Source organism: Alosa pseudoharengus, unplaced genomic scaffold, assembly GCF_046254945.1.
Source record: "Alosa pseudoharengus isolate Yale_2024_CS ecotype anadromous, Long Island Sound unplaced genomic scaffold, YU_APseudo_1.1 YU_APseudo_1.1_scf_20, whole genome shotgun sequence".
Taxonomy (NCBI): Eukaryota; Metazoa; Chordata; class Actinopteri; order Clupeiformes; family Clupeidae; genus Alosa; species Alosa pseudoharengus.
In genome coordinates this window covers 33,535,899-33,552,172 of record NW_027468664.1, presented here as the reverse complement: position 1 = coordinate 33,552,172, position 16,274 = coordinate 33,535,899, and the positions used below count along the sequence as shown (strand labels likewise).

General features: G+C 39.9%; 1 protein-coding gene across 1 annotated transcript in view; it reads left to right on the top strand.

The window, feature by feature from the left end:
- cracr2ab (calcium release activated channel regulator 2Ab) overlaps positions 1-16,274 on the top strand; it is a 28,203-nt gene that overhangs the window by 1,819 nt on the left and 10,110 nt on the right. Inside the window, exons 2-12 of the mRNA XM_076297139.1 lie at positions 2,307-2,418; positions 3,651-3,828; positions 3,924-4,070; positions 6,432-6,522; positions 6,852-6,947; positions 10,922-11,109; positions 11,222-11,293; positions 13,121-13,166; positions 13,277-13,365; positions 13,928-14,381; positions 15,922-16,060. Coding sequence (XP_076153254.1) covers positions 2,307-2,418; positions 3,651-3,828; positions 3,924-4,070; positions 6,432-6,522; positions 6,852-6,947; positions 10,922-11,109; positions 11,222-11,293; positions 13,121-13,166; positions 13,277-13,365; positions 13,928-14,381; positions 15,922-16,060 — 1,612 coding nt within the window. The remainder of the gene's footprint in view (positions 1-2,306; positions 2,419-3,650; positions 3,829-3,923; positions 4,071-6,431; positions 6,523-6,851; positions 6,948-10,921; positions 11,110-11,221; positions 11,294-13,120; positions 13,167-13,276; positions 13,366-13,927; positions 14,382-15,921; positions 16,061-16,274) is intronic.

The window sequence follows — 16,274 nt, the reverse complement described above, 5'->3', positions numbered from 1 at the left end:
TCAACTGAAAGTACACCCTTCAAAGTAAGTCTCACAGATGATCCACTGGGAGTCTTCCACTTGAACGAACATGTTAGAGCAAGACAATAATAAGCAAAAAAGTTTGCGGAAGGGAATCCTAGCCCGTATCGTAGTCCATTAAACAAAGTCACTTAAATTCAAGCGTGGTGTGAGCACTGATACAAGCTGACAACAAGTTGACCATGCAGCGTGACCTCTTCATGCAAACAAAATTTACCAATGAGAAAATAGGCTTACCTGTTTTGGATAACATTCAACGTTAAACAGAAAATGCAATAATTTGATTGCGGCTAGTCTTTTGGAGGGCCAAATTTGCAATCTGGGTAGCAAGACTTCCAATGCTGCCGAAAAATTTTTGGAACACTACTAAACCTTAACTCATGCGAGAAAATGCAAGAAGTCACTTGATTGACCTGCCTTTTGTGCCGGGGAACAGGGCATATGTCACTCAGATCACAGGTGACTTTGTCGATACAAACACTCGATTTGCATGTACGTGTGATGGACATCCAGGTGTTGAAAGCACCACCTCTGGCGGTCAGTAGAAACTAAATAGAACAAGCGGTTTATAAAGAGTTAGGAATCGAGGGGATTTGGGAGGTGTACTTTATTTTCCTTGCGCTGTATCTAGTTTAAAGTGTAAATGAAGCACAGAACAATGTCTGTGTTTTTTGGATGCTTCTTTTTTATCTGAGATATGGTTTCACAGTTAAACCTGAAATTCAAGTGGTTTTGCTGAAAAACAAAGTAGAAATTCAGATTTTTGCCACCAGGACGCAGCCATCTTTGATCAAGGCATAAGGTGACGTCGCAAGAATTGTTTCACTTTGTGGAGTTATACAGTTACAATAAACCCTCATAATTCACGCAAGATGCCTTTATGAAGGCAACATTTATTGTTTAATATAGATGGTGTTTTACCACTCCATGTCCCTGTGTGGACGACAAATGCAAAGTGCGTCCAAATTCACACCCATTCTTCTCTGTTGCGTTGTTTACGGACATTTACATCTATCTATGTACTAACTACGATTTATTAATTAGCAGACCCTTTTACCCAAAACCACTTACAGAAAGAGAATAACATTCAAGCTACAGTGCAGAAGAGAACTGAATTACTACTGCATCTATCAATGCAGCGAATGGGTGTGATTTGGACACACTTTGTGTTCGTCGGCCACATTGGGATATTCAGAGGTAAAACACCGCTGGTATCAAACGATTAATTAGGCCTTCATGAAGGCACCATGCGTGATAAATATGATAAATATATGTTCATTCCATTAAATGCGATTGTTTTAAAATGTTATTATGGTATGCACATCGATATTAGCGTTATATTTTCGCCTGCAACAGTGTTAACTGTATAATTCCACAAAGCAAAATGATTCTTGGGATGTCACGCTATGCCTTGATCAAAGATGGTTGTGCCCTGGTAGCGTAAATCTGAATTTCTACCTAGTTTTTCTGCAAAACCACTTGAATTTCAGGTTTGATTGTAAAACCATATCTCACCGAAGATAGAAAGAATCCGAAAAACATGGACTTTGTTCAGTGCTTCATATCCACTTTAAACTACAATATCTTGGTGAGAACTACTCAATCACTGTGGTAAATGTTTTGCTTGATTAACATTTCATCATCACATCATAATTTGAGTAATTTCCTGTGTATTAGCCACATTGTGTATCAGCTGCAAGACAGTGTTTTCTGCAAGTTAAAAGAAACAGAACCATATTAATACCATATTAACTGACCCCGTGTATTAACCTCATGGAAGAAATTTTGAAAAATCAATGTATAAGCCGCGGCTAATAGTAGGGAAATTACGGTAAGTCTGTCGTATATTGTTGTCTAGTTAAGCAAAATGTGGAATGCTCAATATCTGCCTTCATAAAAAATATTCTTTCAAAATGCAGAAATTTGTAAATGATTGTTAATATGACTATATTTTCAATGTGTTTTTTTACTTGTTTGATGTATATGAGTTTTCAAAGAAAATGGCATGTCCGATGAGGCTACTTGTGTCTTGTTATGACATGTAGAGGTGAGTTACTGGCGAAAAAAAAGTAATCTACTTTGACATTAGCCATGCTCTGACAGGATAGCATTGTGTAGCTAGTTAGCGTATTTAGAAACTGTATTGATTCTAATTGTTTTGGTCCCTACTGAAAGTTTATAGCTAATAACATCAAAAGTATGGCCTAGGTTGTGAAATACTTTGTCCTTTGATTCTGCTCATGACCAGTTTACCCTGCAGCCTTACCTTTTTCTGATTTCATTAGAGGCTTCATAAGGAGCTACCTCTGAGTGAAGAGGAACTAGAGAATGTCTTTGATTCGTTGGATTCAGACAAGAATGGGTACCTTACCATGGGAGAGTTTTCTTCTGGTTTTAGTAAGTTTGCATAAAACAAAAAAGTCTACACTGAAGAAAATAAATCTACTTAATTTATCCATGGGAGGTTTTTCTATGAAAATAAGTCATGCTCTTTTATAGTAATTTATATTTTCAGTCAATTTATTCTATCTACAAGTCTATCTATCTAAGACTACAAATGCAATATATTGTGGTAACTGCAATGTAAATAGGTGTAGGGATGTTGAATGCTATTTAACGATCATTGAAGTGTTTTTATCAAGAATTAAAATTCTTAATAAGAATCAGTGATGGCTGTTGACCAAATTATTTGGTGAAGTAACCCATAAAAGGAATGAGGTGGTGTACAGGAAGAACCTGCAATAATCCATGCACACCATATCCTGTTTTAATCGGAATAATGATAATATTCAGATTGTGTATGAGTCGTGGAAACACCTTAACCCAGTTGTCATAACCTGATTAAGATCATATTCCAGTTACTGAAAACCTGAATAAGACCCCAGGCATACGTCTGTATTTAAACCAGAATATTTGCACAATAGGACTTAACATATTATGATTCCTACCGTTTTGTCAGTGGGGCAAATAAAAAAAAAATTGTGCAACTAAGTGCTTTTCAGCCTGCATGCATTCTGCCCTTGAAGTCTGTCATTTACACGCCATGGAGGCAGTTACATGCCTAGGAAGCTACTATAAAATCCGGGCATTTTTTATGTGACAACTCACACATTCTGCCACGGATTTACGCACTTTTTCAGCTAAGCACTTCTGAGTGCTTTATTAAGGTCAAGTACCACTACAAGGTGGAAAAGCTTATTGCTTGCAGTAGACCTAGTTCTAACTATATAGGGAAAATCCGTTATTATCACCTTGTTTGGATATTGGAGCTTACCATCTGTACACCTTCAGTTTAAACTTGACGTGAGGTCATCATCCTATAGCCCACTTTGTTCGAAACTGTCCGTTTCAGTCATCCATACACTTACGCAGGCACCTATACTACTGTCAAGCAGCAATAATCGTTCACCTGTCTCTGATTCATTTCTAATGTTTCTACTTAATCTGATGTCTTACTCCTTTGCAGCAGAAATGATGCTCATAGTTAATTTTCAGTCCTCAATGGCAAAGCATTTGCTATTGAAAATGTAATAATAGGCTATGCAGTGATCACTGAACACCGAATTTCAAGGGCCCAGGTTGAAAGAATGGCAATCTGTTGATATTATTATGTATTGTTCGTATCCCAGGCGATTTTCTTCATGGCCGAAAGATCTTGAAGGTTGAGGATCAAAGAGCTATCTCAAAGAAGACCTCAGAAGCAGTTTACCAGAACCAGTGGGATGATGTATTGATGGAGAACAAGGAGGAGGATAGACACTTTGGAATGTTGCTTGAGAGCCTTGGAGCTACTAATATCTTTGAAGAGTGAGTTCTCATACACTTTTTTATATATACTGTATATATTAACAGTTTATTGCTGGACGTGTGGAAGCAGTTCCAATACCCTATTTACATTTCAGACCAAGTGAGGTGCGCAGTCTTTGGGCACAGCTCCGCAAGGATGAGCCTCATCTCCTTAGCAATTTTGAGGAGTTTCTGGCTCGGGTCACCTACCAGATCAAAGATGCACAACAAGAGAAAAAAGAGATGGAAAGTGCCCTTCAAAGGTCAGAGTATAATTCACTTTCAGGATGAATACTGTTGAATGACTATTATCAGCAATTAGCTTACAATTGCAAAGGCTATGAACCATATTACAAGCATGTTAACAGAGTTGTTTTCACCTTATTTTTTGTATTTTCACCGCACTGGTTGTGTTAAGGGAAAAGGAAGGGGGAGGAGGATGGGTTTGTAAGGCTTTTTGAATGCAGAATTAGAACTTAGATTTGTCTGTTACGGTATGCAAATGAAGTTTAAATTGGTTCCTTTTTTTGATAGTTTAAAAACATAAATAAATGAGTCATAAGAATATGAAGTGAACTCAAAAGGCATTTTAAATTTTCTTGTAAAATTTAGAATGTCTGTGAATATAAACACTTGGTATTTATCAAACATGCACGCTGGTCATAAACACACCAGCAAGTAATCAGCGTTGATGAATGTTGCACGGATGATAACTGGGACAAAGAATTGTGGGGCATCACTGTCTCCTTTCCTTTCATAAAGAAAGCTTCAGTGTACCCTGTGCTAAAGGTAGAGAATTGAAAGGAAGCATTGAAGCACCATTCTTAAGTATTTAGAGAATCCGAAAAGCTCTTCTCACTAAATATTTCTGGGTCATTCGACATCGGTAGAAACTTCTAAGGCAAAAAAAAATCTGAGTGCCACCATGGTTAACAAGAATTAAAGGACAGGAACAGATGAAAACAAAGACACATGACAGTCAGGAAGTAACAAGGAACAGAAACACAAGACAAAATAAGAGTTCAAAACAAGGAAGCTAAGAACACAAATACAAAACCATGACAGCTGCGTGCTTCAGCAAGCACACTGATAATAAAAGCATTTATTTGTGCTTGAGCAAACACGCTAATAATAAGGGCCAAGTCAAACAGTCCTCCATTGGCAGCAGCTACAAACTTTGCAGCAGTATGACTCCACTTGCTCTTCCCTAGCTTGATCTTACATAATTTAGTGCAGTGTTTTGGGTCATTGTCTGGTTGTGGGAAGAAATTGCTTCCAATCAAGTGCTGTCCACATGATGTGGCATGGCAGTGTAAAATACAGTGATGGGGTCTTTTTTTAATCCTACTTTTCAGTTGTGAACCAGGGCCTCCATCTTTCTGTTTTTTCTCTTTGAGGCAATCTGCATTGCTTCATATTTTACATTATACGTATTTTCAGTCCCACAAACATAATTGCAAAAAGGTTTTCTAATGATGAATTGACCTTTTCAAAATTAAGGGTACACCACATTGAAACATAGGAGTGGTTGTTGCAGAATATGGGCCTTTGTATGCCTGTGTACATATTATCTTTCCAATGGTCATGCTCACTTACACTATTGATAATTTTGTAGGGATTGTCTTTCAAAAAGGTAAACTTCAATCAGTGATTCCAAAATATTGAATGGTTGTGTGGGCCTAGTTAGTGCCAACCCAACTAATAATGTGATATTACTGATCACATGATTTTCAAATAAAATGATAGTGTTGTCACATATGAATCCCATTAACGTACTGTATTAATTCATGGCTCTGTATTAACTTATTTCCACTGATATCACTGGTGCTCCTTACTGAAAATGTCAGAAAGACCAACAATAAATGTGGGCAAACTACTTAAAACATACCGTTGTAATCTGTAAGCTCTTCATAAACACATGGAATGTTTCTACCATTTTATTTATTACACCTAATGCATTTTAAGTTATAACACAATTTCAAATGCTGTCCCTGAACTTACAACCAGATCCAAATAGAACACATCATTTTAACATGTCATCTCAAACAGAAGACTCCTGTGTTCATTGTTAGTAGTTTATGGTAATACTCTGTAGAATGCTATTTTCTATCCTTTTCAAATGACCTGCTAATCCTTAAGAGTCTACGTGACTAATGGTTAAATAAATGCATGGTATGATGTTGTATTTAAAAACACTAGACTGGCCGAGCATCCACAACTGTATGTTCAATGTTTAATATCTAATTTTGTATTTAATTATTACATTCTTAAGATGTATCTCTTTTATTTCCTTTGTGTATTCTTTCACTCTTGCATGAGCTTATCTTAACTCCAGGGCTCTGAAATGTATCAGCTGATTACATATTTAGCTCTTAACTTGTTGGAATGCCAGAGCTATGCAATGTAAGGTGCTAAGACCCTGAGAAGCTTTACTGTGTTATTTTGTGTGTGTGTGTGTGTGTGTGTGTGTGTGTGTGTGTGTGTGTGTGTGTGTGTGTGTGTGTGTGTGTTGGCATGAGATATAGAATGTGATAGTAAAAAAAAGTGTATTTATTTTGTAGTCTGTCAACTTATTTAATGTGTACTGTCTACTAAATGATTGCTATACATTCTGTTGAGTTTAGGAAGACAGCATTACATGACAGTGAAATCAGACGGTTGTATGAAGAAATGGAGCAGCAGATAAAAAATGACAAAGATGGAATTATTCTAAAGGTAAAAGATATTTGCTTCTGTTCTGCATGGGCAACATGCATTTCTTTTTTATTATTCTGAGAAGTCCCTTCAAGACAGTAGAACACTTTTGCAATCTAATAAATATCTTATGCAAGCTTCCTTCCTTCCTTTTTTGATGCTACATCAGCTTACTGTCAGCACAAATGTTAATGCAAGGTGCAACTTCCCAAATTACTGTATAAACAACCGTGAAAAATATTGATAAATATCCGTGATAAATATTACCGTGAAGGAAATATGTACTGCTTTTTTTGTGGAGTATACTGTGTTGAAGTATTCAGCTGTTGGCCAACCATCATCTTTTCCAGGACTCCGAGCGGCTTCTTTCCAACAGTCAAGACCTGCAGGAGCAGTTGAGCACCAAAGAACAGGAGCTTGAGCTGCTCTTCCAAAAACAGAGAAGGGTGAGGGAGCCAGTCAGACATGCCTATGTGTATGCACACACCATCACATACTATTGTAAATCAGCTCAACAAGACAAATAAGAAAGCTTCAAAAAGATAAGAAAATACTTTCTGTACTTGATAGCCAAAAATGTGCTATAGTTCTTTCCTGACATGTGGGTATTTGTGTGGGGGAGGGTAGTTTCACAATCAGGCGGACTAGTTTGTTTCAGGCTTACTATACACTAGATTGTTTCAGACTTACAGACACACTATATTCCAGGCAGTGCATTATTGATACCATCATATACAAATGAGCATGCTAATAATGCTAATTTAATGACAAAACTTAATTTAATACCATGCACATGACCTTACACACAAACATGAGTGGGTCACTGTACAGACAAGGAAGTTCTCTAATTGAATACATTTAAAGTCAGACCATTTCTGTGAAATGTTGTTGTACTTTGTAATGCAATTGTCCATGTGCTGCTGATTGTACTCAGCAGGGAGGATCATGTCTTTTTATTCTATGTTGAGGTAGTACAGTACGCTGTGTTTGGAAAATAGGCTCCCGCTGGATTTTCATGTGACAATTGATTTTCTTGTCTTCAAATTTGTATGACCCATCTTGTGTTTGGCAATTAATTCCACTTTTTGCACACAAAACCCCCAGTTAAAGGTTGTAGGTTCTAAAACAATGTCCATATTTCAAACTTTGAGTGCCTGAAAAGTGTAAAAACACCTCCTCCCCAGTTGCCTATGTCAAAAAACGATTTCTTAATCTTTGCTTTTCTTGATGCTTTCCTTGACCTGCCATGTCATTCTATTGTCTACCTTAGGAGAAATTTGTCTTGGAAATAACCTATAATAGTACAGGCAACACAGCACACCACTAGGTGTCATAGTCAGAGTGCTACCGGGCTACGCAGAACCTGTATGGAATGGGTAGTTAAGTAGCAGTAAGCAAAATGAACAAACAAAAGAATATAAGTTACAAAAAAACAAACAAACTACGTATGGCCTTCTCACAGCCTAAACTAATACAAAAAAACAAATAACTCAAGGGAAAACAGTGATCAGACACTAAACCGTGTGCAATTGTTTTTTTTAAAAAAAGCAACGCGTTATCCACAGCCAACAGGCTGGACGTGTGAGAGAAGTGATGGGGTAACAGCAACAACACACCTCAACTTTTGGAAGCCTGCCAAAACGCCAGCACAATGGCAACAGCACACTACAGTCACCAGTCTTAGAATAAAGCTGTGTTCTTCCAGTGACAACAACCACAAGTACCCATGCATCAAACAATTAAAATGTCCGGCATTGTTCTCCCAGAGAGGAAGCTATGTATATGATCACCACCCACGGGTGGGCGTGTGCACTGCAGGTCAGCCTTTCCACATACACCCCTGGCTTTAAAGTTCACGGTCCCGGTAGTATACCTATCTACTGCCAAGGCCTGAAGGTTATGGGGGAAACATTTACTTCTGCTACATTGGCAGAGAACTCATGTGAAACAGACTGTGGGAGGTAGAAGGGGTTTAAATGCTGTCCAGCAGTATTATGAGTGAAATGTCAGAGGGGTAGAACAGGATCAGGGTCCAGACCCAACTCCTCCAGGGGGCGCACGATTAGAAAATCTTCACCTGCTGCTATGCTTGGGGCCAGCTCTGGTTCTTCCAAAGTGTCTGTGCTAAACGGTGCCGCTGCCAGGTAGCTGGCACTGTTTGTGGGGGGTTGGACATCTGGTACTCAAATAAGCCTGGGACAGTTGGTCAAGGCTAACGTTAACACCATCTTGGCCCCTGGGAGGCTCAGTACTAGTCCTGGTGTGGACTATGGCTACCCTCAACGGGTCTCGAACTGCAGGGTTACCGAGGCCTGGCTCCCTCCCGATACCCCCATGAGGCTGTGGAGCTGCCAGTGCTGGTGGGCTGGATGAATCTTGACCGATGGGAACAGGTTTAAGCTCGGAGCGATGCATGGTCTTAAGGGGGCCCTCTTCCCCATATGGCCTGATCTCATAGTATGTGCCAATTCCATCCAGACACAATTTTATGCTTGTTGTATGGTTCGCCCAGGTATCCTGAATGTTGTGGCGACCGTGAAAATGGTTCTTGCAAAAGACTAGAGTGCCAGGTGGTGATATGGGTGTCAGGACCACCACACCTACGATATGCAGCAGCCTCTTCTAAATGCCTCCTAGCACTAGCATAGACAGAAGTCAGGTACTCTTGATGTTGCACTACCCAATCAGTTGGTGGACTGTCCCTGTGGTCACCTCCAGTATTTCTAAGTAGGTGGTCAACTGGTAACTGTGGCTTCTGACCGAACATCAGCTCATATGGGGAGTGCTGTGTGGACTTGTGCACGGTGGTATTATAAGTGAACAGGATCTGAGGGAGCAACTGGGGTCATTTACGCTTCTTTTTTCAGGGGGTAAGGTCCTAAGCAAGTCATAAAGTGTCCTGTTGAAACGTTCACATTCACCGTTCCCCTCTAGATGATAAGCGGTGGTTCTACTCTTTGTTATGCCGTAGATGTCACACAGGCGCATCAACAGCTCCCCCTCAAAGTTGCGCCCCTGATCGAAGTGGATTCTCCTTGGCATGCCATACACATAGAACCATCTCTTAGTTAGAATCTTAGCTATGGTGGAAGCTCTCTGATCATGGGTGGGAAAGGCCTGGGTAAACTTTGAGAAAACATCTGTGTCTACCAGAACATTCTCTTGTCCTGTGCTAGCCCGATCCAAGAGAGTAAATTCAATGGTGATTATCTCCAAAGGCTTAGTGGCTAACAGATTCTCCATGAAGGTTCTGGCTTTGGGTTGTCTTGCTTTAGCACCACAAAGCGCTCCACACCACTTTTGCAACTCATGCCACATCTGGGGCCAGTAGCACCTCTGGCGTATCAGATCTGTGGTCCTGTCCACCCCCTGATGGCCATGGTTGTTGTGTAGGCTAGTGAGCACTTCGACTCGCAACACCTTGGGCAGCAAAAGCTGCAGCACAAAGAGGAGCCTGGATCGCTCGGTACAAGGTCCCATCCACTTCCTGTATCCGGGGCCATTGCTTTATCAGCTGCTGGACTTCCCTTGGTTCACTCCTCCTGTCTTTTACGGGTAGGTAGTTTTCCCTGTCACCAAAACCACAGAAATCTGGAAATACAGGGATCAGTCCCTTGCAGGACTTTCAGGTCTCTTTTGGTTCAACCAGGGATGGTGTCCACCATACAAGGTTCTGATCCGACCTTACACTATACAAGCGCCAATGAGTCATGCTCTCACAACAACCAAGCTGGTAACTTAAATAGGTTAACATCACTCTAAGTTCGTCTTCAAGCAAACAAAACTATGCTTTGAAGACATCTGTTTCACTGGAAGGGCAAGGGGGTAGCAACAGGACAACAGTACAGAGACAGGTCCGATGGCAGGGCTAATGTTATGAGAGTATTACAATATGGGATACTTTACAGGAAAATATTAAAATGGGAAGAGCGAGAAAAAAGTAAAAATACGGGATAAACCCGGAAAAAGTTGACAGGTATGTTTCGGTCCCGGTGATTATTTGTGAAATTGTGCAAACGACAGCCTTTTCAAGGCATTTGAGAAGGAAGGAGTGGTAGCATGCAAGCTCCCAAATTGACGCTCGTCTGAGAATTTTTTTTATTTCATGTGAATACTAGTTTACTACAGGAGTAACTTAGTATGCATTTAGTTTCCATGCTTATTGTGTCTTTGGCAAGTGCGAACTAGTACAGAAGGCATCAATAAATTGTTGGGGAGGGTCATGCCTTTTTTCCCAACCATTTTGGAGGGTCATAGAAAAATGTGTTGTTTGCAAGGGAGGGTTAAGTCTATTTAGTCTTTGACTAAAGATCCCAAAACTCCTCCGGTAGCCCTAAAACAAACATAAACAAATATTTTTCAGTACACAGACATGTGGGTAATAGTATGATATGCGTGCAAATGTGTCTGTCTGTTTCAGTTGGAACGCCAGTGCCAAGATCTGTACAGTGACCGGCAGGTGAGTCGTGTACAGAGTGTAAAACTCAAGATTACTAATGAGGAGCTTCTGCGGGAACTTAATCACACCACACATGAGCTCACAATGGCCCAGGAGCAGTTGACAATCCTACAGGAGCAAGCCTCCAGACTGCAGCAGGAAAGAGAGATGTAAGGCGTCGGTCATTCCTCTCTTTTCCCCACATGTTTTTTGTTCATCTTGAATCATGATGTTTGTCATGTTCATGTTCATTTCACCTAAGCCTACATAAATATGTCACAGGGAAATGTATCGTGTCACAGAGGGACTTCACAGAGAGAAGCAGAGCCTTATGAAACAGCTTGATCTTCTAAGGTAAACTTCATCTTTCCATTTTCATCTTCTTAAATTAAAAGGTTTGGCCAAGATTGCAAATACGTATACAGTATGTTTGAAGCATTTGAACATTACTGTCAACACCAATTGCTGTTATGTTATAAACTGTATTGAGGCAAATTGACCTCTGCAGATCTACAGTACCCTCCAGAATTATTGGCACCTTTGGTAAAGTTGACTAAAAACAGGTATAAATCTTTTAGTGTCTTTTATTGTAATCAAACAATGATTGTTGAGTGCCAATAATGCAGAACCTTTTTCTCACAATTAATTTGTTTCCCTTCAAAGCAAATTGTTGTTGGTTGTACGGTTGTTTGATATTGTTGGGGTCCCTGCACTAGAAATGGTACTGAGAGTAGTTTTGAGAAGATGCCGGGACCCAGCAGGCCCATGACATTCTCTATTCCTGTATTGATTAGCAATAGAACGAGTCAAAAGCATCAACCTTACAGGGTAAACCAGTCAAATCTCCTACCTGTACCACAACAACCACAAAATTCCCCCGCAGCTCATATTACCTCAACACTTAGAGTAAAACTAGCACTTCTGAATATAAGATCTCTTTCAAACAAATCATTTTTTTTTAGTCAAAGATTTTATCTGCACACACAACCTTGCAGAACAAATAAAAGGGGAGGGGGGATAGCCACAATATTTTTAAAAAATCCAGTGGTATAGCCTGGGTTTTCCTATGCTGCCTTATGCGCGCAATTTTATTCACGCTGCTAGGCAGCCTGGATACCATGGAGCAAATTTTCGCCTCAGTTAGGGAACCAATCACAGAACGGATGGAGGGCAGCAAGACGATGACGACACACCGAAGCCGTTATGAGCTACATACAGACGCATTTGATAGACATTCGTAGCGCCCAATAAACGGCTCTAGGCATTCGTAAACCACGTTTCAAATACGAGAAAATGAATGCCTAGTTCTCAGACCCCATCTCAATGAGATGAGGTCGGACGTTAGCCAGGCTACCAGTGGTATAAAACAGTGTTAAATGGTGTAAAACGTTGCCAAGCTAGCCCGATGCCCGAGGCACCCCCACTGAAAACCTGTTGGTAGCATCGGCTAACTAGCGCCAGATTTCGGAGTGCAGGGGACAAGCTGAGATGAGCTATGAGACAAAAGTTCACACTCGGTATCATGTTTTAACACACTTTAGGTCAATATCACACCGAACTTCTCCTTTAAGACCAAACTTTTCTCAGATGCTTTCTGCTAACTGATCACTTATTTTTTACATTTCTAAATCTGGGAAAGTCTTTGTTTGTTGTTTTTTAATGTATTAATTATTACTTTTTCAACACTTTTAAATTATTGCCCTTTTATGCTTTTATGTACTATCACTTTGTGCGTTTTATGTTTTCTTATTATTATTATTTTATTATTATTCTTTATTCTTTTTAAACTATTCTTTGATTATTGCTCTTCTATGCTTTTATCAGCTATTCCGGTTTGCTTTTGTTTATGTAAAGCACATTGAATGACCTCTGTGTATGAAATGCACTATATAAATAAAGTTGACTTGACTTGATTTGACATGGTTGGATTTCCCCTCATTGTTTTCATTGTGAAATAAATAAATCACCAAAATATACATTTTTACCTGTTTTTACCAAAGGTGTCAATAATTCTAGAGGGTACTGTATGAACTCCAGCAGATCATGTTAGCAATTAGTTAACAGGCTAACTACTAAGATAAACTGATGGTCTTGCTACTGTCTTGTTATTTGAGCCTGAGACAGTGATACTGAGTCATTTTGCCGCTGGCCTTTGCTTCTGTTTTCTGTTTTTCTCCCTAGAGAGATGAATAAACATTTAAGAGACGAGCGAGATATCACTTCTCTGGTATGTATCATGGACATGTCACATTCCTTTATTAAAAAAAAAACATTTGTTACTCAGAGCATATTAAACTCACTGAACTCCTAATAAACTATAAAAAACATTTTTCACAGAAATCTAAGCCTTCTGTTAAGAAGTCCTCTCGAAAAATAAGCAGAATTCCATCACTGAAGCGTGCAGGCAAGAATCATTCTTTTAAGAGGTAATGACCATGATCATCGCCCGACTATAAAAGTGTGCACCCTTTGAAATAGTACTTTTTTTGGCACCTTTTGAATTTACCACAGCTCTCAATCTTTTTTAATAAAGTCTATCCGTGTGACACATCTTCACTTGACCTCCTACTCTGTCTTTTAAAATAATCCAAAGTATAAGGGCATGCAGAACTCTCTTTAAGCCACTTTATTATATGGCTTTTCACAATGCAAGTAGAATGCTCCATTGACTTGAATGGGATATCCCAAAGTTCGGACATTATTTTTGCCTAAGGACCTCTAAATAATGACTGCTGTCAATGGCAACGGATTTTCATTCAAAAGTGAAGGCAGACGGTTGATCAGAAGAACATTTGATTCAAGTTCAGCGTGTGTTGTGAACTATTTGTTTCTCAGCAAAAGCCACAACGAAACGGTAACAAATAAATAAAGAGACATATCGTGGAGTTTATTTTTTAGATTTTTTCCATCGATCTTCTTTAATTGAAGCAGCTGCTTTTTTTGTGGATAGTAAACTGTTTATACCTATTTTCATCATGTTGGTTGCAGTGTGGGAGCCACAGAAGAGATTGGTGATAAAATGGAGAATAACGGAAAGGATCTGCAAGGGGGCCCTACTGAAGCACGAATAGGTGAGCGTCCTGATGCAGGGGGAGAGGGTCTAGATGCTCCACCTGGAGGCTGGCCTTTGCGCAGGGTCATTTCCATTGAGGAAGATCACTTACCTCACCTGCTTCAGGGTGAGACCCCACCCCTGCTACATCAGCTCAGCGAGGAAGATGAGGACGAAGTCCAACAGGAGGAGAGGGATGAAGAGGAGGGAAACCCAGACTTGGAGTTAACTAGCACTGACCCAGCTATAAAAACACCCCAGCAGTTCCACCATCCAGCCTTGGTACCTATTGATGCACCTGCATTGAAGGGTATGAAGAAGTCCAGATGGGCAGACAAGGCACCCTCAAGTCCCCGTGGTCAGCCAGTTGGGAAGGAGACGTACCAGCAGGTTTAAGGATTTGAAAGCTTTTGTGAGATTGTGGTATAGTTCTCTGGTGTTATGAATGTTTCTCAGTGACCTTGTCTTGCCATAATAATATGAAGTCATAGTTTGAAATGTAGTCTTTACTCAATTGACCTTTCATAAAACTCCACCCCAGAACGTTATTGTTCAATCCTATGTTAGCGAGAAAGCTCTATCAATCTTTGGACAGTCAGCAACATGCCAAAGCGGTGTGCCTATGGGATGTGTAATCCAAACAACCGATATCCAGAAAGATTGGAGGGGATGTGTGTTTTTCCCATTTTCCCAAACTGAAGACTTAAGTAGAGACTTATAGTAACCTGATAACCTAATTTTACAGAAAATATTATGTTTTGGCAAAGTAAAACAACAAACACATTATCTGAACTGTGTCACTGCAGATGTTTAGGCTATGATGACTAAGATTGCAGAGCAGATTTCACATTAGATTTATTTATTTAGCTGACGCATTTATCTAAAGAAGCTGAAGTTCCTGCAATGTTTGATCATGATTGTTCCACAATATTATTAGCCTGACTCCGCCTGCCTACGTACTTCCGCTCGATTTCTTTTCCCTACACTCCCTTCCCTACACTCCGTCTGGAATAGGTCTCGTTCACTTCGTTTACTTCGGCAACTTGTCTCCGAACCAACCAGCGAACAGAGGGCGTTCCTGAGAGTGATTACGTTTAAGTTGCAAGCCTATCGTGATCGTTGTGTCCCCCGTGGTTAACATACGTCATTACCAGTCGTTAGTGATTGAACTCCAATGATTTCAAACTTCAACCAGGACATAAACGTTTGCCAATGGATCTAGGCCAGACTCTCTGCGAAGTCAGAGAGTCTGGTATCCAGGCTACAATATTATTGTTTGAATGTTTTAAAAACCGTTGGTGAATTTTTTCGTCTTTGCATTAAAAACATAGTTTGATGACATAGTTTGATATAGCCTGATGTATGGGGTGTGTTTCAACTGATACAGGGGAAAAATGCCTCTGCACACAATTGCACAACAGCCAAAACATCCTTCTCGACAAATGCCTTAATGGCTGTTTTCTGTTTGTTTATTGTGCTGTCAATATTTTATACAACAGACGCGATCTATACATTTAGCTTCTCTAGTGACAGCCTTTTTGTTGTAAACAAAATCAACTGAAGCGCACTCAGGTGATGTGAATGACTAGGCACTGTTGCTTATCTGTCCATCATTATATAAAGCCTGTCCAGATCATTTGATTGGTGCTCCCAGTTTTCATACAGGCATAGAGGTTTGTCAATGGAACAAGTCCAGACCGAATTTCCCAACCTCAAATTTTGTTAGATAGTTATAGTTAATTCAGTTTTAAAGTTTTTTTGTTGCAGCATACGCTCTGCAAACTAAAAGCTTCAGTTTTCCAGTCGGCAAATTTATTACTGTCTATGGTTACTTCTTAGGTAGTTCTGTAATATTTGACAGACATAGTAACAGTAACTAAGGGGGGAGGGACATTGCGAAAGGTCGGTAAATTATTTTATCTATCCTCAGGAGCAAATGGAGAGTGCTGTACTAGTCCCGGATCGGCTTTTTAAAGTCATCTTGGTGGGTAATTCTAGTGTGGGGAAGACTGCCCTTCTGCGTCGATTCTGTGAGGACCGCTTCCATAGAGCCACCTCAGCCACTGTAGGTGAGTATCCGCTTGCATGTCTAATGAGCCAAACTTCATATTGAGGGTTTTGAAGGTAAGGACATGTATGATCATGTGAATTCAGATTTTATTATTTCATGGTGAAAGTGGAAAGGAATCCCACCTCATCCTTCCTGTACCCTATACTGTACTGAGATCAGGGCCCATATTCACAATGAATTTTAAGGCTAAAAGTAACTCCTGGCAAATTTAG